At 38.1% G+C, this 27,185-nt stretch overlaps 1 protein-coding gene across 3 annotated transcripts in view; it reads left to right on the top strand.

Annotated features, from left to right (window-relative positions):
- The window catches only part of PLXNA4 (plexin A4), a 965,210-nt gene that overhangs the window by 836,784 nt on the left and 101,241 nt on the right, over positions 1-27,185 (top strand). For all 3 annotated transcript variants that reach the window (XM_082255302.1, XM_082255301.1, XM_082255300.1), the window contains 5 exons: positions 6,770-7,009; positions 10,557-10,703; positions 15,104-15,338; positions 17,738-17,880; positions 22,807-23,075. In XM_082255302.1, the coding sequence (XP_082111428.1) occupies positions 6,770-7,009; positions 10,557-10,703; positions 15,104-15,338; positions 17,738-17,880; positions 22,807-23,075 (1,034 nt within the window). The remainder of the gene's footprint in view (positions 1-6,769; positions 7,010-10,556; positions 10,704-15,103; positions 15,339-17,737; positions 17,881-22,806; positions 23,076-27,185) is intronic.

Here is a 27,185-nt window from a genome sequence, read left to right as displayed (position 1 = left end):
TCTATAGCTGCCTGTACATGCACAGATTGGGATACCTTACCCTTTCTCAATTTTGATCCTGGCAACCTATTTTGCAACAGATTTGTCCATACAGTATGGTGAGGAAATCTGGCCAATACATGTATCTGGCCTAGTTACCGATGGACTATATCATGAGAGGCACAATAGCAGTGGTCATAGAGGCCCATCCACAAGTCAGTGCATCCTACTGCACCTTCCATTCCAGTTCCAGTTTAATGACCTTGAATGTCTTCTCATCTACATAAAGATATAATCAATTTCCACCCTATAGCCTCATTTAAGATTGCTATAGATGGTTTCGACAATTCAAATCCTCTGTGGGCAGGCTAATGTACCCTAATCAATTCATCCAGTGACTTGGGTACAACTATAATATCAGATTTCTTTATGTGAATATTGCCAGCAGCTATAGCCACTAGCAATAGTCACTGTGTACTTGAAGACTCCCTGCCGCACTCCCCCCCCCCGCCCCCACCAGGAGAACACAATAGCTCCACGGAAGGAAATCCCTCATCAACACAGTCAGTCTTGATGGGGGAATTGAGTAATTGAAGGAAAGAAAATCGCATCATCTATGGTCTGCCAAAATAATCAACCATCTATAGATGTCCAGTGTCCAGTGGAAATGTGCACATAAACCACCCTTTTGGATATGTAAAATATAACCATATTATCTTCTGCTAAATATGCTGTTAAGCCTTTGTATGCCTAAAGTATTACAATCATTTTCTCTAGATTATGAATATGCATTTTTATTAAGAAAGTGTCATTGTTCCCTTTCGAAAGTACTAATTATGATGGCTTAATGTATACTGCTGAAAACAAATCCATATGCAGCAGGCATTTAAGCCTTAGGCTCTTGAATAATGAATAGCTAAAACTAAGAGTTATAAGCAATAAGTGAATATATCTGTAATATCTGTATAGGAAAGGTGACTTAAGCTGCTTATAGATGATTTCATTTTTACCATTCAACCAGCGGGTTGAACTGACCTACTTCCCCCATCCACACACTCAATATGGATGGGGGACCCTCCCCTCTGTGTCTTTGTATTCTGACAGTGGGCAGACTTCCCCGCCATCAGAATACACTGATCAGTGCTGAAGGTTATAGCCACAGTGCTGATCAATCAGAAACTTTCCAACAGGATGGTTGGAATAAAGTCAATCGGTAGATCAACTTCTCTTCAACCACAGTGCCCATGCATGGATCAAACCTCGGTCAGTCCCTGCTGAACTGGCTGAATTCCGTTCCATGTATTGCCAGCTTTAGATTTTTACTATATCCATTTTAGCCTGGGCAGAGATATAACGTTTTTTTACTCAGCCGAGTGCACAGAATTACAGGCACAGTAATACATGCTATTGCAATGCTTTGTATGTCTCATCTCGCTTATCACTCTATTGACATGTAAACCAAATGATTTATGGTCAGGGTGATTTGTCTTGGATTGATTTCAGCATCTTGGCCAGCCATCACCCATCCTTGATGTGGTGTGTGAATGTTTATATACAAGTAAATACAGATTTAAGAGAAGGATTTGAGCAGACATTTTCTATGAATACTGATTTAATGTGTACATGGTTCTTGTCCTAATACCCACTTGAATTTACAGCTGCAAACTCTTCATCAGCCATAGAACTGTAGATTCTACAGTGTATATTTTAAAGTAACAATAAAGTGCACCATGCTTTCCAATCTTTTTGTGAACTACAAACAAGGGAATAAAAGAGTATTGTAGGGAAAACATTTCATACATTTACAACTGGAGGAAAATTCATATTATGCCCTGAAGACATATATTATGATTGCATGCATGACTTTATGTCTACCTAGGCATTCATTTAGATACATCAGATACCAATTCTAGAAGTAATCTGTGCAATGTATAATGAAATGTACTTGACACTATATATTATATAAACATAATAGACTTTACTATGGATTTACAGATGTATAGCCTGCCTGGAAAGTGCATGTGCATTGTAATGCAGTTACAGGCTACAAGAGGGGGAACATTGCTCCTTGTAATACCTTAGTGATCCAGGAATGATAACCCTATTACATTCAGGTTAGAGCATCTGCTCTATAAATAGAAGCCTGTGATTTAATTTATTATGCCATAACAAAGCAAGAAGACATAGTAAGATACAATTGCTACGTCTCCATCTACTGTTGTGTACTATATATCTCGGAATGATCCCCCAAATGGCACGAACACCCCATTACTTGACATGGCTTGTCTAGCCTTTGACATCTGACTATTCCCAAGCTATTGCATTGTAGCTGACTTTTTTTTTATTCATGGATAAGATTGGCAGATCACTTGGAAAAGGTTAAGGGAAATTGTTAAACATAAGCAAGGCTTTTCATTTGAATGCTGTTATAAAAAATAGAGCCTATTTCTCAGTTTTTTATTTTTCAAAGTATATCACTGCAAATAGAGCATTTTTAATTAAACTTGAACACTCTTGTAAAATGTTCACCCTCTTAAAGGAGAAATCCTTGCGCAAATGTGAAATTCATTCATATACAAACTGAATACATTATTATCTTATGTGTCCCTCTCTGGCCTTTCTACTAAGAGAGAGAGAGGGCCAAGCGCCGATCTAAGTGTAACAATATAGGCAATTTATTGGACACACAAGAAGAATCTTACTCACAAAGGGTGTATAAAAGCAGGCATCTTAAAAGCAGTGGGGGGTCTCTGAAGCTTTTAAGATGCCTGCTTTTATACACCCTTTGTGAGTAAGATTCTTCTTGTTTGTCCAATAAATTGCCTATATTGCTACACTTAGATCGGCGCTTGGCCCTCTCTCTCTCTCTTTGGATTTATACAGGGTTGCTTCACCCTCTACAAGCCGGCAGCCAGCAAAGTGTACAAGCAATCTCACTGGACCTTTACCATTTGCCCACATCATAGACTATTGCAGCAACCCGCTCAGTCCGTTTGCGCCAATCTCTCCCCCCCTCTCTCTTTCTACTAAGAGTGCTGCTAGTTTATCCACTTCTGGACCATTTTCTACTTTTTCTTATAAAAAAAAAATCCAATAAACTCAATATTTTTCACAAATTTAGGCTAAAATGTATTTAGATATACATGTCTTTGATTAAAAAAATCTCAATAAGCTTTTATTTATTGGTTTGCGCAAAAGTTATAGCCTCTACAAACTATGGTTTATAAACTGTAATTTATGCAGCTTTTACTTTGACTGCCTATTTAATTTCTTGAAGTGCTAAAATGGCAGGGCAGTACAAAACCCTCCCCATGTGTGAGACTTTTTGGCAGTCTAGCCGCGTAAAGGACCCAGAAAACCAATCACTGCCTTCAGGTTTTCTAAGGGCGTAAATTGTTGATTTCACTCCTCACTACCTATCACAGTTTCAGAGGCCATGGAATGCCAATATTGCGCAAATCCCCCCCCCCCTCCAAATGACCCCTTTTTGTCAAGTAGACACCCTAAGCTATTTGCTTAGAAGCATGTTAAGTCCATGGAATATTTTATATTTTGCCTCAAGTTTTGGGAAAATGACATTTTTTTTTTTTACACAAAGTTTTCACTTAAATCGTATATTGCTCACACATGCCATGGGTGTATGTGAAATGACACCCTAAAATAAATTCTCTGGCTTATCCTGAGTATGAGGATACCCCATGTGTGAGACTTTTTGGCAGTCTAGCTGTGTACAGGACCCCAAAACCAATCACTGCCTTCAGACTTTCTATCTAAGGGAGTAAATTGTTGATTTCCCTCCTTAGTACCTATCACAGTTACGGAGGCCAAAAAATGCAAAGATAGCACCCCCCCCTCCCCCCAAATGACCCCTTTTCGGAAAGTAGACACCCTAAGCTATTTGCTGAGAGGCATGTGGAGTCCATTATGTTTTTCTTTACACAAAGTTGTCAGTTAAATGATATATTGCTCAAACATGCCATGGGTATATGTGAAATGACACCCCAAAATACATTTTGCTGCTACTCCTGAGTCCTGAGATACCACATGTGAGACATTTTGGCAGTCTAGCCGCGTACAAGACCCCAAAAACCAGTCGCCGCCTTCAGGCTTTCTAAGGGTGTAAATTGTTAAATGTACTCCTCACTACCTATCACAGTTTCCAAGGCCATGAAATGCTGTGAGGCATGTTGAGTATTGCTGAGAGGCATGTTGAGTATTTTGCAGCAGCGTCCGCAGCTGCAAATACTGTAGCTGCTGACTTTTAATAAAAGGGCACTTACCTGTCCAAGGATCCAGTGATGTTGGCACCCCGAGCTGATTCTTCAATTGGCTTCAGGTGCACACGCTGGCATCAGGCTTCAGGCTTCACAGCCGGTTTCCTACTGTGCATGCACAAGTTGGGCTATGCTTTCTGAATGGTCCCACTGTCTTTTAGGAGTTTGTTTGTGTCCCAGAAGGAAGCAGGGGGAAATAGATGGGGCCATATATACTCAGAGATCTCCGAGGTGATCTTACCGGGAAGTGGGAGCAGGTACCTGTCAAAACCAGGCACCAGCTCCCCCCCAAAAATTGCCACATGTGGCAGTGGAGGAGGGGGAGGGTGCAAGCAAGCAGAGCTTACCATTTTGGGTGCAGCGGCACCTTATGGGGGCGAGAGTGCCCAAATAACAGGCAAACATGTGCTCATTTAATTATTTGCATATTATCAACATGCTTTTAAAAAAAAAAGTCCTTACTAACCTCTGTAACTGCAGGAACTGTAAAATAGCTAATCCCCAAATTTCAAAGTAGAAGTGTTAAAGTGACCCAAGACATCCTCTAGCTCAGTTGGTCTTCTCCCCCTCGCAACAGTGACTTAGAACCCTTCCAACCTCCTAATCACACAGCTAATGGGTGGGAAGAAGGAGGAGCTACAATGCTGAGTAAAATGGCTTTGTTGCTTTGAGAATGAATTGCACCGCAGTGCCAAAGAGGTCAATAAGGGCTTGTTTTACAGCTAACTCCCTGCTTGTTAAAATATGTTAGTATTATAATGTTCAAACTCTGACCACAGGTTTGCTTTAACAATTAACCTTTTCTTAGCATGTAATTCAGGCCTCAGTGTATCCTTAAGCTAGAATTAGTTTAACTTATAAAGCTAATTATTTAGCCATGAGGGAAACCTCACATTCCTGGCACTACAATTTTACTGCTGCATTGAGTGACTTATACTCGTCTGTGGCCTCTCCAATCACCCACGATGGGTGTCGACCAGGAAGGGGACCCGGACCTGACATCAGACTCTGGGGGAAAGAGGACCAAAATTAGGCTTGAACCGCTATAAAGCCGCTGCTGGTGAGTGGCATGTACGGTAACCCAATGCAGGGGAGTGCCTGCTTTTGGTATGGTTGTCCTGACAACTTTTGTTCTATCGCCGCCGCTCCTCCCGAGGCGTGCCTCCCGCTGTGTCTAAACACTGCCGAGACCTCGTGAACAGAATCACGTAGTACTAAGTGATTTTTGCGCAGTCGAACTGCCCTGACCCAGTAATAATACCGTGGGCAGTCGGCAAGTTAAAAGTTGACAGACAACCTTTATTACCAATAATATGTATTGTACTTTACAATGTTCCTGACATATATTTCAGCTTCCCGGATTTTTTGTTCATCTGGCTTTCAGATATGAAAGGCAGAGTGATTTAACACCTGTTTAGATTTGTCATCCATGTGACCAAATTAAAAGTATGCCGTTTGCAATAAACTTTGCATAAAATAGTTAATTTGCATTTCATTTTAATGGTCCAAAGAGCGTCAGGCAAAATGGCCGATCCTCACATATATTCACTTCATCACATCTGGCCCTCTTTGAAAAAAGTTTGGACACCCCTGCTCTAAGACATACTCATAGCATCAATGAGCTTCTTTTAAAATTGCAAACATCAGGCAGTGCTGTGACTCACAGCCAAAAAAGGTTAGCGGTGAACCTAATATCACGTCATTTTACAGTAGCTCTCTTATAATGGTCACCAGGACCCAGAGCAGTGTTTTTCCTCATTTATGTATTTTTTAAATAGATGTACAGAGAAAAGGTTCCTTTTTATAGGGAAAGGTGAATACATTATTTTTAATTGGTCACAGAAATGTGTGCTGTGAAATAACAAAATCCAGCACCTTTCAAGACTTTCAAGACACCAACATTATTGCTTATGAAAAATGGGGTCTCTAGAGTTTCAGCAAAAAAATAAATAAAATAAAACAGGAAATACTACTGTTGGCAGCCTAAATTATCATCTATTCTTGATATTGCAGAGGAACATGGAAAACCACATATAAATTATAGCAAAAGTAATCGTTTTCCACTGCAAAGTTTCGTTTCACACGAACAGATCTGCTCTGTGCGGCTACTGATCATCATAGTAACATGATAGTACAGAATTTTCAAGTGCTTTGTTGAACGTGTTAATGCAACAAGATCTTCATGTTGGAAGCATTTCAGACTTTGAGTCATGCTGTAAGGACATATAATGCCTTTGATTTATATTATAGCCTTTTCCAGCTTCAATATTTCCATGCAAAATTAATTATCCTCATCACTACTGCAAAGAAGAAAAGGTTAATTACACTCTAGTATTTGTTCCAAGCGTACTAGAAAGGCAATAAGCTACCCGGATTTCTAATACTCTGAAATTATAATTATACGTGTGACATAATATTTTCTGCAGCACATACAAAGCTTATTTTAACTGTATTAATGCTGAAGGATGATTTAACAGCTGAAAGTGAGTGTCACGATTTTCCTTTTCTTTTTATAGAACTGTACAGTATTGAACTCTACCGAAATGATATGCCAAGCTCCAGCTGTTGCCATTAATTCCAACAACCTAGGTGAAACTACTGAGCGGCCTGAGGAATTTGGATTTATTCTAGACAATGTTCAGTCCCTGCTGGTCCTCAACAAGACCAATTTTACATATTATCCAGATCCAGTATTTGAGTCATTCAACCCTTCTGGCATCTTGGAGCTGAAACCTGGAAGTCCTATAATATTAAAGGTAAATGGAATGGGGTGAACCTTGTTTTTATATTGATAGCATATAAAAGTGATAATGTGATTTGTTGCTGTTTTTTTATGATTGGACTTGATGTAATTATTGTTATATTCAATTTCCTTTTATTTTTATACCTTAGCTTTCCTAATGTAACTATCCAATAAGTTCAGTATTATTTGGAGTGGAATTCCAGCCAAAACTTCCATTCTAGTTTTAGGGATAGAAACAGATCCAAAGTTACAGTATTTTAAAATGATATTAAAGTCAATGTTTTTTTTTTTTTTTCCAATATTTTATTTATTCATTCAAGAAAGAGAAAAACAAAAACAAAAGAAACTGACATTTCACATCAAAGTAATTACATCAATACATAGTCATCAACAATCAGTCATGTCTCTCTCAGAAACAAAAACAGAAGATAGGCATATAAACGCTCAATAACAGTATATCTATATCAGCAGGATACTAAGATATTGTCCTTCATTATGCAATCTTACATACCAAATTTTCAAAAATAATAAAATAAGCTATATAATTCCTGCATTGATAATATTGTTCATTATGCCTTCCTTTTTCTCTCCTCTTTTTTTTCTTTTTTTTCTTCCCTCCTTTCCCCTCCTCCTCCCTCCCACCCCCCCCCCCCCATCCTCCCCTCCCCTTTATAATAGAAAGAAAGAAAAAAAAATAAAAAATAAAGTCAATGTTTTTAATTGGTGTAAAAAACATAATATATTTTCCTGCTCTGCGCAGCAATATTGAACAGAGTGATCCTTTACCTCTTTTTGGTGGTCCCCCACTGGCACACTCTGCTTCTCTTCTCTTCCATGGGGACAACCGTGCAGGTGCACATCCGGCTGTGTGCATCCATAGACACACACAGCACAGCTTGGCCATGGCCCGCTCCCTCCTCACAGGATTTGACTGAAAGTAGCGGGAGCCTAAGACTCCCACTGCTATCAGTGTAGCCTGCAAATCCAGAGGGAGAGGAGAGTGGGGGTGCCAGCGGGGACAGTGCTGGATCAGGAGAGTTGTCATGCGCAGTAAGTTTTTTTGGGGCGGGGGTATGGAAGTAGCAGGGTGTGTTTTACCTTAAAGAAAGTGCATTAAGGTAAAAACATTTGGACTTTAGAACCCCTTTAGGTTTTTATTTACAAGGGGTAACCAGGGTTATACACAGATAGCAATATAAATATGACAAACTTTGAAACTAAAGTTTTGGCTGGAGTTTCACTTTAGGTACCAAACAGATTGATCTCTAGTATATGCAATGACCCTACAAGTGGTCCAGAACTGCACTTTATGCAACCGTGTAATAAGCAGTTTATTGCACCCTTGTGCTTTAAACCAAGGTTTCTCAACCAGGGTTCCATTGATGCATAGGGTTCCTCCAGGGGTTACTAGGGGTTCCTTGAGCCATTTCTGCCTCTCAGATAAGTTCCTACTGAAACAATTGATCTTTTTAGCTATCTGTAAGAAAGTCATTCTTTTCAATGACCCCAAGTGTAATGAGTATTCTTCCAAATGACCATCACACTAATGTATCATGAGTTGTAGATATAGTCATTTTGAGCAGGGGTTCCCTGAGACCGGAACATTATTTCAAGGGTTCCTCTATGTTGAAAAGATTGACAGAGGCTGCTTTAATCAATTGCCGATCATATACAGCAGTGGTCCTCAACTCCGGTCCTCAGGGCCCACTAACAGGCCAGATTTTAAGTATCACCTTGGGGAGATTCAGACTAGAGTACTGCAATCACTGAGCAGCAAATTATATCACCTGGGATGCATTTCAGTTATCTTGCAAATCTGGCCTGTTAGTGGGCCCTGTAGGCCAGAGTTGAGGACCACTGATATACAGTACATATATACGGCGGCAAGGTGGCTCTCCTGTGCAAAATCACATGCCTGTGCATGATTTTTCACTTGCAGGTCTGGGGCGCGCAATGATTTGATGTCTGTCGGGACCCGCCAAACGTTCGGGGGACAGGCAGAACGGCGGTCTGCCTATATAAACAAGTCAGATCGCCGTTCTGTGAGAAGGGAAGGTAGTGATCCTGTGTTTCTGCTAAGCAGGAACACGGATCTCTGCCCTCCCAAAAAACAAGCACCTCCCCCACAGTTAGAAAGCACTCCCTAGGAACACATTTAGCCTTTGATCGCCCCTGATGTTAACCCCTTTCCTGTCAGTGTCATTAGAAGAAAGACAGTGCATATTTTTAGCACTGATCACTGTATGAGTTTAACTGGTCCCCAAAAAAATATCAAAAGTGTCACTTAGAGTCCGATTTGTCTGGCCAAGTGTCGCAGTCCCGCTAAAAGTCACTGATTGCCGCCATTACTAGGAAAAAACTAAATTAAAAAATATATCCCATAGTTTGTAGACACTATCATTTTTTGTGCAAACCAATCAATATACACTTATTGGGATTTTTTTTTATACTAAAAATATGTAGCAGAATATATATTGGCCTAAATTGATGAAGAAATTAGATTTTTTACATTCTTTTATTGGATGTGTAAAAACGTTTATTTGTTTCAAAATTTACGGCCTTTTTTTGTTTACAACACAAAAAATAAAAACTGCAGATGTCAAATAACATCAAAAGAAAGCTCTATTTGTGAGAAAAAAAGGACATTAATTTTATTTGGGTACAGAGTCAAACAGTCGCACAATAGTCAGTTAAAGTAACACAGTGCCGTATCGCAAAAAAATGGGCTGTTCATCAAGCGGGGGGGGGGGGGGTAAACTTTCTGGAGCTAAAGTGGTTAAAAGAGTCAATAATTGAGAAGGATTAAAAGACCTAATAATTAAAAATAAGCAAAGTTAAAAGTTAAGTTAAAAAGTAAGTAAGTAAAATTACTAACTATGTAACTATGAAAATTGACTGCAGTTCAAAGCTGATTATACAGAGAATAGGTACAAAGGAAACTTCCTACATATACAGTAAAGCTACATGCCTACTTATATAAATGGGACTCCAATGGTAGCAGCCATACCCTCATTTATCTGTTTTATACTGGTTCTGGACAGTAAAGATAAACCAGTTTAACCATAGTTTAATTTGTAAGGTTGAGCTCCGATGGTGAGATCGTTTTTTATTTAGCCAAGTAAACCTCTACTCAATGTGAACTCAGTCATGTGCAGAGAAGTTTTGAAAAATAAGAAGTTTCTTTGCATGTGACTGTTATTTTGAAGCAAACTTAGTTTCAATGAAAGTGAAGCTTTAGCAAATCTACCCCAGAGAATGTCTACGATCACGCAGATGTGGACAGATTCCTTTAGTAGAATTTCTATCTAAATATGTTGATTGTGCACATTGTTCTGCAGTCATTAGCTTGAATTAGCATGTCAGTTTCAAAGGTTCACTTTCTGATGAGCCACATTTACTTTTCTGCTGATCTGAATGAAAATGCAAAATAAATTGTTTGAATGGAATGTAAAGAGAAAATAATTGGCACCTATGTATGATTTGGGATCATAAATTGCTATTCGTTTCCATCATGGGTTATACAAGTTATCAGATGCAATGATACCTTCTTGTTATTGTAGGGAAAGAACTTGATTCCACCAGTAGCAGGAGGTAATATGAAGCTGAAGTATTCCATGTACATTGGTGAAAAGCAATGCACAGTTACCGTGTCTGATGTTCAGTTACTGTGTGAATCCCCAAACTTAACTGGGCGCCACAAAGTACTGGTAAGTATTGTAGGCATAGTTTCTTTGTCTGACATCACCATTACCAAAGAATTTGGTGTTGCTGTTATAGTCTACCTATTGCTGGGAAAACTATATCCCTAAAGGCTACAAAATCCTTGCAGTCTGCATAAATAAAATAAATATATGGACTATTTAACAGAAATAAATTTTTTCTTGTTTGGGGTTTTTATTTAACTTTCTCATAAACTTGTCCAGACAGGTGGCTAATCATGTAGGGTTCTGGTTTTCTGCCATCACTCACTGTAACCTATCCCTTGATTTTCTTTGTCCTAATAACAGGTAGGGATCTCAAGTTGAGCCACATTATATCTGGATTCATTCCAGATAGCTTAGCAGTAGCTGATTTTATTTTTATTTCCCACATCATAGTGATAAACTGGTATATGGTTGTGATTTCTTGCTGTTAAAACAAAATAGGTCAGTTTGAAGGTTGGGAATTGTACCAACAAATGGGCCCTTGTGTGTAAATTATTGTATACCCCTTTAGAACTTCTTTGGCTCAACAATAAATGCATTACACACATTTTGGTACAGTAGTAGTTTTTTTAAAAACAACCTGCTGCAATCTAGAATATCTCTTTATATAAGCTTGCCTATCAAACTGGCACACAGAGCAATAATGATGTGCAGTAACCTTTAACTACCAATCATATTCAGATTATGAAGTCAGCTCAATAAATAAAAAAAATATAAATTGTTGGCTTACTGAATATTATGATAAAACAATGGAGATAGCCTTGTTTTTGCATCCCCCCCCCCCCAAAAAAAAAAAAAATAGTGCTTTGGGTATTTTAATTGAAAGCAGGAATATCATTTATAGCCTTAGACTCTTATACTTCGCTTCACCTCAAAAATGGTCTGTGTTGCTTCCTGTGGTCTTTAATTTAACATCTCAATTTAGTTATTTATTTGTTGTGCCTTTTAGGTAATCCTTAAAGAAAAATGGTTGCTAGCCTCACAGCTCACCACTATACATCCTATATCACTCTCCTCAGTGTACACAGTCTAATCACATCTTTTTGTTTTGTGTTGAAGCTTGACTTTTTAACCATTTAAATACCAAGACTATTTCTGACACATGTTGTTTACAAGTTAAAATCAGTATTTTCTGTTAGAAAATTACTTAGAACCCCCAAACATATATATATATATATATATATATATATTTTTTTTTTTTTTTTTAGCAAAGACTAAAAAAGAGGGTCTATGCAATATTTTATGTCACACAATATTTGTGCGGCGGTATTTCTAACACAATTTTTTGGGAAAAAAATACACTTCACTAAATTTAAAAAAAACTAAACAGTAAAGTTAGCCTAATAATATTATGAAATATGATGTCACACTGAGTAAATAGATACCTAACATGTTGCGGTTTAAAATTGCGCACACTGGAATGGTACTCCTATTGATTTTATTTTATTTTTTCACTGTTCCTTTAAAAAAAAAAAAATCTGATCACTTTTATTGCCATCACAAGGAATGTAAACATCCTTTTGACAGTGATAGGCAGTGAGAAGTACTCTTTAGGCCTCCTCTGCACTTAAAAGTATTCAAAACACCAAAATCTGCATTTCTGAATACTGTCATTTTTTTAAAATTGGCGCCATTGGCAGCTGAGTAAACTGGAAGTGGTGTTCTGACATCGCTCCTGGGTTACCTCATCGGAGACCCGATCAATGCGGAATCCGGCTTAGCTCGGGTCTCCCGGTGGGGGACGTCCCCTCCCACTCCTTATGATAACAGCCGAGCGGCTGCTGAGCCACATAGGTTGTTATCACAAGAAAGCCGACCACCGGCTGTATAAAAAAAGGTACTGGGGCTGATGCCTCTAGCTGCAGGTGTCACCCCGGTACAACAACTTCTTCGTGCCGACGTAAAGGTACCTCTGTTTGTGGGAAGTGGTTAAAGGAAGATTATAATGGCTTTGGGTGAATGTTTTTGTAGTTTTATACATATATTGCATATATACTCTGTGTGTCTACACTAATACATCTTACTTGCAAAAGAAAACTTTCCATTATTAGGCACAGCCTTATAAAAAATGTTTATAAACCAAGCAAACATTCTTGGTACCAGGCTAAAGCCTAGTACACACTGTGAGTTTTTTTGGTCTGAGCCACTGTACTAATAATCCGTTGTTAGTACAGCGATCTCCCCTGCTGAGCTGTTGTGTTCTGACAGGGAAGTGCCCCCCCCCCCCCGCCAGAAAACTCTGATAAGTGTTCTCAGCCATTGGCTGAGAGTGCTGATCCGGAGTCGGTCAGCTGCTGTTTTTCCAGCATGCTCATCCAAAAGAAGCAACCAAATGACTGGCTTCTGTCAGTCCCTTTGGCATACACACGGGCCGAATGTCGGCCGGTTTTTATTGAACCGGCTCACGCATACAAGGCTTAAGCTAAGCGGATTAAAAAAATTCATTATGAATTCATATTTCTTTCCATCTCACAAAACTGGTAGGCTAGGAGGTGTCAGTATAGCTTGGACTGTTTCCATACTTGATACAGTTTCCCTCTCCTCCTTTACAGTTGAATGGGACATCCAATCCACCCTAGGTATAAAAGGAAAAAAAAAGTTACATAAAAAGGCCATTAAGAATAAATTATGCATAGTCTCAAGATAATAAAATGTAAAGTGTTAACAATTATCATTAATATAAAGCATTGTAAAGATTTGGTATAAGCAAAGATATAAAACCACTGAAGTGAATATTGGCTGCAAATCAAAGTAGACAAGGTTATCAGTTACAAATGCTGGTTAAAGGGAGACTGATAAGACTAGACAGATTCCAGCTTGTCCCTGATACACAGCCACACTGTCATATTCATCCCAATTACTTTCTATTATTGTCTAAAGGCCAAATCTGATTTAATCCCCAAAGTGTTAGAAGTTGGTCATTTTTAATGTATCCCTTTGTTATCTCCGAGAGATATTTAGGCAGCTGAAGTCTATATCATCAAGCCACACCTACAAGTAGACTGTTTCATAGATTGAAAATATACAATAGTGTTAACAGTATGAGTATTATGTAATTTCAAAGACAAACAGTACAGCTAAGATGAAATGGTACACAAAATTAAAAAAATAAATAAAAAATGCATACAACCCTTTCTTTATAGAGAGCTGTAAATTGCAGTAACAAAGAGAACCAATTAAGGTTCCAGTTTTAACAATAAATAAACTGCAATAAATGATGTCCTATTTTATGTAATGAAAAATTAATTTTTGATTGGTATTTAAATAATGCTGTGCTTTTCACATTACTATTTGCCCCATAACATAGACAAGTATGGGTAAATAACTATTAATAGTTGTAAAATTCTTTAATACTCACTACTGGTTTTACAGTTTTGTTCAACACATATAGTTATATGTACAGTGCTGCTGTCACTGGTAATCTATTCTGACAGTCTATCGGAAAGAAAAATTGAAATATTAAGAGACATTTCTTACTGAGCTCAAAGGATTATAGGAGTGTCTACTGAAATACAGAGTAGTTTTGTCATAACACTGTTCCTGTGGCTTTGTTTGCCTGGTGGGCTGCAGGAGGCTGAACCAAACAATCCCTATCACTAGCATCTAATACTCACTGCAGTAAAAATATTGTAAAAAAATAATTCCTATTCTGCGGTGCCAACTTTAAGATGAAGTTAACTATTATGCTTCTTTTATACTTTTATATACAGTGCAATATGTTGGGGCCCATTTTTATCTTTGCATTGTTACATGTGCAACCCATATGGATTACAGCTTGCCACAATGCAGTACAAGGCACCATAGTTTGTTGGGTTGCATCACATCTCAAAAATGTTGGCATGTCTGATTTTTAGATTCTTTGGTGCATTGGCAGCTCATCTATTTCAATGGATTGCCTTAACACAGCACACGTTAACACATGACATAATTTGCATTGACACACATCTGTTAACATGCCGCGAGCATGCGCTACTTTTTTTTTAGGTCTATAAAAATGGGGGCACGTCAACCCTTCCTGATGAGTCGCCAGTGTCAGGACCACTCAGATGAGGGATCAATTGTCCCAAATTAAATTTCTTCCTCGCTAGCCCAGCAGAATTTCTCTCTCTAGAGGAAGTAGTGATGAGGCCCAGCTAGTAAGGGAGTGACTTTATTTTCTAACTGCTTTTCTGTTATATTACATTATATACATTTATAACATTACTACTTCTGGTCTGTCTTTTTTTCCTGACCTTAGTACACTTCCTTATGTACATGGTTACGCTAAATTGACAGTATGCTCAGAATATAGTGTAAATAATGGTCAACCAGTTAGTCTTTATAAATAAACAACGCATATAATAATTTGTAGATGTGTGATTTAAGTCTGGTTTTAATGTCTCTGATTGGTAATCTCTTTGTAGGCCCGAGTTGGTGGAATGGAGTTCTCCCCTGGTATGGTTTATATAACACCTGATAGTCCACTTAGTGTACCAGCTATTGTCAGTATTGCTGCAGCAGGAGGACTGCTGATCATCTTCATTGTGGCTGTGCTAATAGCATATAAACGTAAATCCAGGGAAAGTGACTTAACATTGAAAAGGCTGCAAATGCAAATGGACAACTTGGAATCACGGGTAGCCTTGGAATGCAAAGAAGGTGGGTTTTGCATAGCAAAAGATGACTGTGTGCATTCTATTGTTATTTTTATTATTATTATTATGTCAAAATTCCAAGGGAAGCTCAAAAAAGATCTTGTTGTACATGTCAATGACAAATGAGATGTCAAATGCTATAATATAGGCTGAAGAGATTAGCAGCCTCATCTGTGTTTAAAATGGAACATTGTCTTTTATACAGCCTCAGGGACAGTTTTGGGGCTGCAAGTGATGTTACATTTTTATATTTGATCTTTCAAAACATGCTTTTTTGGGGATGCCCTTCCCAGCTACTGGATAATTGTCACCATGGTAATTGGATTGTGTAATTAGAACAAAGTTGTTTCAAAAACTTTTAAACCATCTATCTTGTTCTTGAACAATCCAAATCTGCCTTTACACATAGAATAATACCATAGTTATTTGAATAAGATGATTGCGTTACTGAAGTAATTATAAATGCTGGGGGCATGTTCCTGACACTTGTTAGAACTCAAAAAGCCATTTGGCTGAGTGATGAAATGTCTTCGACATTACAGAATAAGTGCAGTTGTATTTGACAAACAACTACAAGCTATTATGTGCCCCTTAATAATTACTAGTGATTACAAAGATCGTAGGTCGTAGATTTTGAATCACTAATACCTGTACAAGTGAATAGTCATTTTTTTTGACTGCTGATGCGCCAGTTACTTTTATTTAATTATCTGGGCTTCTGATTTCAGCCACCTTTACTTTAACATATGCTCCATGCCTGGTTTTAACTTCATCCCCTTGTATTGCCCCCAGGATCAGTAGCTGTTATGCAGCTTTGCTGCATTGAGAGCTACAGTTAATAAATGACCATTTAGCCATGTGGCAAAAGTATTTAATTCTACAAAGGAACCTATATTCATGGCATTTTTGTGATCTTCCCATATTTGCATGAGCTTTCTCCAGTGCTCTGATTTGCTGCCAAAATCATACTGGTGTTTAATTTGTTTCTTCCAAATTGCCTATAGGATATATATAACTGCTAGAGGAATATTAGTTTGTGAGGCCCTTTGCAGACCAGGCATAAGGACATGTGGGAAGGTCTGTGTGCATGCATAATATGTTTATTCTATAAATACAAATGATAAAAAATACAAATAAAAAAAATGAAATGAATATGATAATGCGGCCTTATTCAGGCTGGTAGTGTAGGCCAGCCAGGAACACTGTTTCCCAAGGGAATGGGGGACTCCATCTTGTATATAAGTTATTGTGTAAGTAGCAGAACTTGAACTCTGAAAACAAATCAGCTGGATATAAAAATAATATGGTGGTTTGACAGATGTGTAGCAGCATTCTGTAACATTGTTATTAAGTTGTCACATTTTTTATTGTTTCTTTCTAAACTATCTTAATTCAAATGCTATATTACACACTAAAAATATATTTTTACTGAATCATAAATCTTTTTAAATTACTACACAAACAAAGCATTTTATTCACACTTTGATTGTTCACTTTTGAAGGTTCTTTACTGAACTTATTGACTCCCCATCTTCTTTACCAGGTTTACGAGCTATGCTAGCCATATGTAAGTGCTTTAAAAGCCTTATAAGAGATTACTTCTTCCATTTTGAACACATTTCAAAATGTCACTGATTGGGTACAGCACATAAGGAACATGTTGAATGCTTTTCTTTAAAATGCAGGACTTAAATACTTAACAAGTTAGTTTTTTTTTTCTCAAAATGGGTTCAAATTGATGACCTTTAAGTGTTTTAGCTAAAGTATTTTATTATTATTCCACAACCTGTTTTCAATTGCATTTTCTGTGTTATTAGCAGGCGTAGAGCTGGCAATGATATATTGTCATGACAACCTGGTGTTAGAGAGGCTTTCCGTGGCTCTGTGAACACTGGGAAGGTTAAAGTGTTAAACCCAGGATTTCTAAGCCTTGTTTATACTATTTTTGCCCACATTTCGTAACATTAGGGTCAAAGGATTTTTTTTTTTTTTTTGCTTAAATCATGAAGGACAAGCATCTTGTGAATGTTTGTATGAAATACATTTATGCTATATTGCAGTGTAAAGCATTCTAGGCTAAAAAGTAAAATAGAAGGCTGAAATATGTTTGGTAAATGTATAAAAGTGAATTGAATACATTTTAATATGTTTTACTAAAATCTTATTGAAAGTGTATATTGCTATAGCTTTGGCAATTCTGCATCTCTTTGTTGCCCTCTAGAGGAAATCATTGCACTTTGTCATAATCTTATCATTTCAAGTGAAATGCCACATAGTTACAGATCTCACTAACATCCACCAAACAAAGGTCAACTAGGAATTTGCTTCTTACATAAAAAGTTACCTGTTATTTACTCCTGTACGGTTTTTTGTGAGGCTCATAACTTTTTTCTTGTCTTTTAGCATTTGCTGAGCTTCAGACAGATATCCATGAGCTGACAAGTGACTTAGATGGAGCTGGTATTCCTTTCTTGGATTATCGTACGTACACCATGAGGGTGTTGTTTCCTGGCATTGAAGACCACCCAGTGCTGAGGGACTTGGAGGTACTGTAGTGTCCTAGATACCATATCAATATACAGTATAGTATGAAAATTTCCAGAAAGTATTTATTTGCTGATGGATGATTTACAATGTGGTTATCCGGAAGAGTATGTGTAACTTTAAGCTGAACTTTAGGCTGATACAAGAGACAAAAATTCATGCAATTATTTGTTCTTTAATACATAGTTAAATTGATTGTTTAAATGCAATTAGTGTAAGTACCTAATTTTGATGTTGATTTTGATATCAGCTTCTTGTAATCCTATGAACTCAGTGAAAGAGAAGGGTAACACTAGGACCCAACCAGGTATGCTGTTTACAAATGCGTTGACAAGCATTATGCTCATTGGAGTTGAGAGTAGAGTAAGCAGAGAGATAACATGCATGCAAACAACATTGGGCACAGCAATGGTGGTTTTTAGGCACATACAGTACATCTGGGCTGTGCAGCGCCTAAGCAATAAAGATAAAAAACATTGAAGAACAGTCACTTACACAAGCTTACACAACATGCATACACGCTCTCTCCCCTCAATAAGCAGTGAGGTACATACAATAGCACAGGACTAAAGTTGGAGACAGGCACAAACCTATGAGTACACCATAAAAGGAATACATTAACATTTGTGGTGAGGAAAAATCAGACAACCGAACAGCAGAAAATTCCATGAAGGGTTTCCATATCTTAGAAAAAGTTCATGGGGAAGGCCCTACCCATGTAGATTATCTTACATTTAGGAAGGTCTGAGCTCACCTGATAAAAAGCTTGTTGTAAACATTACCATTTTTTAGTTAAGGAGAATAGCCTTCCTTGATTGAATGAAAATTAGTCTAAACATACTGTGAATATCAATAAAAGGTACAAAATAATTTAGAATGCTCAAGAGACAAACTTCAGGGGTCCCTCACTTTATTCCTCAGTGCCAAAATGCCCAGGAAAAAAAGAAGGGGTATTTCCCAAGTGGGTACACAGACAGCAATTAAAACTTGACGTAGGCCTACTCTTCCCCACTAGATCCAAAATGAGAAAATAGATATACCTTTTAATAAACTTTACTTTAGTGTATTTAATATTAATAAATGAACTACTCATTAAACTGATCTGATTTATTTTCTGTGCCTTCAATTTCATAAATATCCCCTCATGTTGATAATAAGCAGGGGTGGACCTGTTGTGATTGCTATGACTCTTGAGGCTGGATGCCCAGCTTGTGAAACCTGTGGTCTCTACTGAAGCATACTTGGTAGGCTCCATGCATTGCTGCTACAATTAGAGAAAATTCTGTGACCTTTATTATAGTGACCCTTATGTATGAAGTCTGTATGTAGGGGTGCAGAGTTTGGAGGGCTCAAACTATTTACAGGAAATATCATCATTTGTGAACCACAGCTTTTAGCCTCGGTTCCCACTAGGGCGACCTGTGAGGCGACCTGGTCGCCTCACAGGTCGCCGCAGGTTGCCTCCCATAGGGAAGCTGCGGACCCGTTCTAATAGGAGCGACACAAGTCGCTCCGACCTAGAAAAAGGGTCCGGAGCTTCTTTGGGGCGACCAGGAGGCGACCGCCATAGACTTCAATGTTATGAAGTTGGAGGTCGCCCCTGGAAGTAGCGTCGCGGTAGTGTGAACCGGCGCTTAGAGAGGAAGGTCTCCTTTTACCTACCAGTACTTAAAAATTGTGTCTTTTTGAAATTTATATGTTGATTCTACATTTTAGCACAAGTAAACATAGAGCGCTTATTTTTTGTCTAGCAGTTTGGAAGCACATTTTCTCTTTTTTCCATCAGTACAAACTTTAGTGATCACTCTTATAACAGTAATCAACCGTTTCAACACAAGTGTTTGGAAATGCCCAAGTGGCAATGTTTTGTTCTTTTCTGATGACTAACAAACATATAACAAATATAATATAAAAGAAATACCACTACAAATCATTTATAAATACTGCAGAACAACCTTAATGGAAATTATTTTATTACAGTCTCCTGCTAATTACCTCACAGTAATTAGTACAAACAAGAACAGTTCCCTGGAAGGGATGTCTTTTGAAGTTAATTGCTGGAAAAAGGCCTTCTCTACAACTCATATTCTAGACAGGTTATGCAGCCCACTCAATTTGTGTGCTTTTTCTAATTACCGTACATTTCAGCTGACATGTATTGCTGAAGAAGAAACTTTTCTATGGTAAACAAATGCGCCTGCTTCCTTTACTTTAGTTACAGTAAATTTAGTCTTTTTGGCACTCTTACCATAAGCGGTGTGTTTTCTTCGAGAACATGCAGCCTAAAATTACCATGCGCTCCAGCAGGATGTACTGAATCAAAGTGATACACAGGAGCTTCTTTACAAGGCTTCCTTAATCTAATTTGTTAGTGCGACCCAAGGCTGGATTTTATTTATTTCAGGTACTTATATAGCGCTGTCAATTTATGCAGCGCTTTACATATACATTGTACATTCACATCAGTCCCCCTACCCTCAAGGAGCTTACAATCTAAAGTCCCTAACTCACATTCATACATACACATACCAGGGCCAATTTAGACAGGAGCCAATTAACCTACCAGCATGGCTTTGGAGATTGGGAGGAAAATAGAGTACCCGGAGGAAACCCACGCAGGCACAGGGAGAACATGCAAACTCCAGGCAGGTAGTGTCCCGGTGGTTGGGATTTGAACCAGCGACCCTTTTGCTGCTAGGCAAGTAGGCAAAAGTGCTAGCCACTAAACTACTGTGGATTTCCATGCAATCAGTGCTACATTGCTACATGGCTACATGGCTACATGGCTACATGACTACATGGCTTGGTTTTATTATATATATGCTCCCATATGTTTTTGTATGTGCTCAAAAACAATGAATACTTTCTCTATTTAGAAGAACTGCAATAAATAGGGAACAGTAATTTTTTTTATTTGAACTTTTAGCAGTGTTCTTATCAACTTTGGTGCTTATACAAATGTGGCATAACAAGATTTCGCATCAAAAATAACTATTTTTTGGCAAATGATCTTTGTTCATTTGTGAGCTCCTTATTGTAGTAAAGGCTTTTATCCAACACTACTATTAAACGCTAGTAATGAACTAATTCATTTCTTCAAAATACCTAAATATATGGTTCCATATAAAACAAGAATGGAAGCCATGCAGAAGTAATTAAAGTACTTTAAAATGCATGCATCTGTACTCAGATTTTGAACTTTAACCACTTCAATACCGGGCACTTTTCCCCTTTACCGCCCAGGCCAATTTTCAGCTTTTAGCGATGTTGCAATTTGAATGACAATTGCGCAGTCATGCAACACTGTACCTAAACCAAATTTATGTAATTTTTTCCCACAAATAGAGCTTTATTTTGGTGGTATTTGATCACCGCAAGGATTTTTCTTTTTTGCTACACAAATAAAAAATGACCGAAAAGTTTGAAAAAAAAAGTTTTTTGTTTATGTTATAACATTTTGTAAATAGATACGTTTTTCCTGCACTGATGAGCACTGATGAGACCGCACTGACAGGCACTGATGAAGAGGCACTGATAATGGGGCACTGATAATGTGGCACTGATGGGGTGGCACTAATATGCAGCACTGATGGGCACTGATAGGTGCCACTAATATGCAGCACTGATAGGCACTGCTATGTGGCACTGATAGGTAGCACTGATATGCAGCATTGGTGGGCACTGATAGGCGGCAATGATGGGCACTGATTGGCGACACTGATGGGCACTGATATGTTGCACTGACAGGTACTGATAGGTGGTACTGATGGGCACTGATGAGCACTGATAGGCAGCACTGATCAGCACTGATGGGCAGCACTGATGGGCACTGGTGGGCAATAATGGGCACTGGTGGGAGGCACTGATAGATGGCATGGGGTGCAGCACTGATGGGTAGGGCACAGTGGCAGGCTCCCTGAGCCCTGATTGCTACCCCTGGTGGCCATTGGGGGCATCCCTGGGGTAATGGGTGGGCATCCCTGGGGTCATGGGTGGGCATCCTTGGTGGTTCTAGTGGCACCCCCCCCCCCCTGGGTCTGTGCTGGTAATCAATGCTCTGATTACCAGCACAGATCCCCCCCCCCTGTCAGGAGAGCCACAGATCGTCTCTCCTCTACTCGTGCCTGTCAGGCACGAACTGAGGAAAGCCGATAAACGGCTCTTCCTGTTTACTATGTGACTAGCAGTGATTGGACACAGCTGGTCCCATGGTAAAGAGCCTACTTCAGTCAGAGTGACACACTACAGCAACGATCGCCGGGAGCGCGCAGAGCGCATTATCCTGCTGCCGTCATATGACGGCATGTCAGGATAATGTAACCACCTTCCCGCCATCAATTGCCTAAAGGGTGGGCGGGAAGTGGTTAAAGAATTTTCACAGTCCAAAGAAGTGGTAAAAGAGCTTGAAACAATGAAAACAAACCATCCCTGACCTCTATAGCTGCAGGTACTGTGGAAAAGTTTTTATTTATAATTCACCAGGGAGATGATAAAACCAGTTTCTCTCCCCTTGCTTCCTCTGACAGCAGGGACTTGCCATCCTTTACACCTTCTCATGTAAATAAAGGGAAATGCTGTAAGGTATTAGGAACCACCTGAAATCTGACTTCAGAGTTTCTGTTGTGATCTTTGAGCATGAATTACTCCAAAGTACCTGCAGCTACAAAGGTCAGTGAGGTCTTGTTTTTAGGGCACTGCTTGTTAAACATATGTCAGTACTTTAATGCCCACAGTCTGGTCACAGGTGCACTATAAGTATTGTTCTAATCAATGTTCTGTTAGCACACCAAACAATTGTTTCTGATTTGATATTACATGAGCAAAAATTCTTTAGTTCAAATAAGTACTTCATTGGGATTTTAGATACTGTATACTGAACTCAGTTCCCTCAGTAACAAACATGGCTACATTTATTTATGTTTCCACAGGTTCCTGGCTACAGACAAGAGCGTGTGGAGAAAGGTCTCAAGCTGTTTGCACAACAAATTAACAATAAAGTGTTCCTCCTCTCCTTTATCCGGACACTTGAATCCCAGCGCAGCTTTTCCATGCGTGATAGAGGCAATGTGGCGTCCCTCATTATGACTGTCTTGCAGAGCAAGTTAGAGTATGCCACTGATGTGCTAAAGCAACTGCTGTCTGATCTCATTGACAAAAACCTTGAAAGCAAAAATCACCCCAAACTGTTACTAAGAAGGTGAGTCTGACAAATAAATAAATGTTATAAATAGTAATTAAAAGAGCATTTATGATGTGCTCAGGGCTGTTTTCTATTATATTTAGATTTTAATTCTTCAAAGCCAGATCAGTATACGTTTCTCAGTAATAATTCGGTGGTTGCTATAGATTACTATACTTTACCAATTTCTCTCTCTGCCTTATTATTTGAGTCTCTGGGGTTTGTTGCATAGCCAGCTTCGTGGAACTATAAATAATAAAGGTAAATCTCTGGGATGAAGTTCATATTCTATGTCTATGAGAAACATGTCAGCACAATCACAGCATTTTCTGAAAGATGAGCCAGTATTTTTTTTATCTAAAGTAAGTGGCAGAAAGTTTATAGTTTTTATGGTACACTTTTTACTGTGATCATGGCATCTATGATTTCACATTTATATGTCTGCCATGCTCTGTTATTAGATCGCCTTCTATAGCTAACTCTCAGCACTCCAGATTTTGACATTATGACTGAACTCACCTCTTGTGGATATCAGCAGTATAAACATATACATTTTGAGACGGGTATAATACAATAGCATGTTTAACTATAGTGTTTTCATAGACATCTAGCATCTTCCGTGTATACATCCTGTCAGGAGGTTTGAACCTGCAGTTTTTATTCTATCACTGATGTAAGGACAGAATATATGTTTAGCACTTTACATTCATAGGCATTCATGTCCACTAAGTTGAATGAATCACATGTGAAGCAAGACCTCTGTGTTATAGAACAAACTTTGTTCAATTCAAACCAGCAAAAAAAAAAAAAAAAAAACAGTAGGAAGTCTAATTTCTAATTTTTATATATAGCTGAGCGCTGCTTGGAGTCAAAGGTCTTGACACAGCTATGTGCTTATACACAGCAGATACATGTTCAGTGTGTTCATGATAAATTAAATATTAGGCTGTTATTTTATTCTGGATACTACCAGAGTTGGAAGAAACATGTTGCTCTATCTATTAAGTGAACTTCTGCAAATGTTATTGTTTGAGGGGCACAACAATAGCATTTGCAGAAGTTATTTCTATTTTATTAGTAAATGACATTCATTTAATGTAGAGTTTAATTTTATTGATTTTAAATAGTAATGGGAAGCTCCAGCCTACATTTTTTCTCTAGTTTTAGATTTATTGGGATTTATTAAAACCTATGTTATACTTTAAGCATTTCTTGTTTCTACTTTAGTGAAATTACCCCTTTCATCCTGTCCCAGTAACCACAAAGGCAATAAGGAAAAGCCTCCTGGACCACATTTAAATTGTCCCCATTGGAAGAAATTCCCTTTGCATCCTATCCTACTGACTAACTAGAAAGTGAGGAACAATCTCCCTATTTGGGGCAAGGATAGCAATGAACCTGTCAAAGTTTGTAACTCTTCTCAACTTCATTCAAAAATAAAAACACATTTGGCTTGAGTTTCACTTTAACAGTACCATGTGCTGTTATATTCAGTAACACCAATAGTCCTCTTCTATACAGAACTTAGCAGCATATCAGAGTCTACTGTGTATCAGCCTGACTTCAGCCCATTAAATTTATATATTTTTTGCAATGAGTTACAGCACCTAAAAGTTTACACTTAAGATTAACTCTTTTTAATAAGGCTGTGGTGAAAAATTACCTGGCTCTGTGTGAAGCCTTTATAGAAACTAAGACAAACATAGGATTGTGTGATAGATGCATATGATGGTTGGGTATCATGTTAATTGTATATCACTCTACCCTGCCAGCTTGCAGATGCCAAAATACAGCACCTTTGGGTAGGGGTCACCCAGGTCAGCAATACAAGTCAATAAAGCCAGTCACCATTTTGCTAAAAAATCTTGCATCTAATACTAATATTTGATAGATGAACTAGGTTTTTACTTTGTGCAAAGGTCTACTGGACCTTAGTTCACATATTTTTATTGCAGATGGCAGAAGAATGTTCAATAGCATAAGTTTGCCATAATAATCCTTGCCATTGTGTGTGTGCTGAAAGTTTTTAATTTCTATTATATTTATTTACCTATTTTTTCCCTTTGTTACAATTCTACACTTTAGTGTGCTGTTCTTGTCACACCTACATAATCAAATCGTATTAGTTACCTTCAGTTATCTGTATATATCTGGAGGATTAGAATTAAATGTCACTGCAATCACCTTAACATGGCTGTCTCAGCAATAGGGCATTTTTTTATTGGTTAGAGAGAGAAAGGAATATACTAAAAGAACAATGCAGTTTCCCTTCAGAGCCCTCCATTTAATTTGATAGATCATTGTGTTGATGGTCCTCTTTGGTCCTGCTGTTTGCAACTGACATGGGCTAAATGCTGTTGAGTACAAATATATGAACTTTTTATGATGTGTTTATTGAGTCTCGATGGCGAGAAAAGATTGGTTGAACCCAAAATGTTGCAGATTAATATAGAACTGCTTTATCATGGCAGGTAATGCTACTATATCCTGCTACAGTTGTGGACTGTATTGATTCAACTGATATCTGAGACTGGAAATGTTTTTTTTTTTTTTAAAGTAAAGTCTTCGGTGCTGGTAAAGTGGGGCAGAACATAGACTGAGTATGACTCCCAATAGCTCTCAGCAAACCAGGATGGACAAGGCCCGAAATAGTTCAAGGTGTCTGGTTATGATATTAGTTGATTTACCTACCTGGTGGCCTCAATACATTAACTGATATTAGTTTAAATCCTTTAAAGATCTTACAACATCAGGACTGATAACTGTGGGAAAATGGTTGATTTTTCACTGGCCAAAATCCTAAAAAGCTTTTGATGTATTTATAGATATGGCATAATTTTGTGTTACACTGGCTCCTATGACCTTGGTATTCGTTATTGGAATCTGGTCTTTATGTATGTAAATCTTGAATATTAGAAGTCTTCCAGTGACTCTATGCTGAGCCAGTAATATTGCTCAGAGGCTCCCAGTTTCATGCCATGGGTGTGACATGTGCTTTAGCTTGGTTGGCATTCAGACACAGAGGCCCAAAGCAGTGACACCTCCTGCACCCTTTGTAGCTCAGCCAAATGCAGCCAATGTAAGGGAGCATTAGATGGCTGCACTGAAACACACCTGCCTTTTGCATATGGGAGGCACACTGTCTATATTAATTTACATATTCATAATTTTTAAGTAACAAACCTAGTTATTCATTTAAATGATTCTGAAATTTGTTGCTGCACATTTCCTGTGTAAGGCCTCTGGGAATATGCTGCATAAGATGTATTAAGCATAGAAATGTATAATAATTTCATTTACAAGATTCCTCACTTCTGTAACCTTATCAAATGAACGCAGCGTCTTTACTCTCACTGGGCTTTTCGTAACATCCCTAGATATGACATTTTGTGATGATCACATAACATTTAGAAAACATTTAGAAGTGAACAAAAAAGATGCATCGAGCTGATACTGAGTTTTTATTTGTGACATTTTAAATCATTTTTTATGCTGTCATTACAAGAAAATAAGAAGAGCATTAACAAATCGGGGTTAACATTTGAACAGAGGATTGTCTATTGCTCTTAGCTACCCATCAAACTTCTACTCTTATGTGCTGGGAACATGAAAGAGAGAACCTGACTGGTTTCTTTTCATGAACAATACAATGGGGTTGATTTACTAAAACTGGTAGCTGGTAGCCAACCAACTTCTAACTTCAGCTTGTTCAATTAAGCTTAGACAAACAAAACGTGGAAACTGATTGGTTTCTATGCAGAGCTGCACCACATTTTACACTCTCCAGTTTTAGTGCATCCACCCCAATCTGTTCCACTTCTATAGCTTAAGCTTTTGTTTTGGAGATGTACTGTGCCTCAAAGTTCTATTACAAACTGGTGGTCAATAGAGGATAATATGCTCTGCTTAAATCCTTAGCAATAAAATTATACAGAAAATAAAATAATAATTTTAAAATTCAATGAATACATTCAGCAACAAATTGTTAATATGAGTAAATATGTTGAATACAATTAGTACGGCTACAGAGTAAAACTCTGTCTATAGGTGAAGACTAGGGAGGATCGAACGTTTCGGGTCGACCATCGGTTCGACCCGAACATCGACTGTTTGAAATTCGGCAGAATT

This window comes from Pelophylax lessonae (genome assembly GCF_965119305.1).
Source record: "Pelophylax lessonae genome assembly, chromosome: 4".
In the NCBI taxonomy this organism is placed as follows: domain Eukaryota; kingdom Metazoa; phylum Chordata; class Amphibia; order Anura; family Ranidae; genus Pelophylax; species Pelophylax lessonae.
The sequence above is the reverse complement of the archived record's forward strand: the minus strand, read 5'-3'. Positions and strand labels throughout refer to the sequence as shown.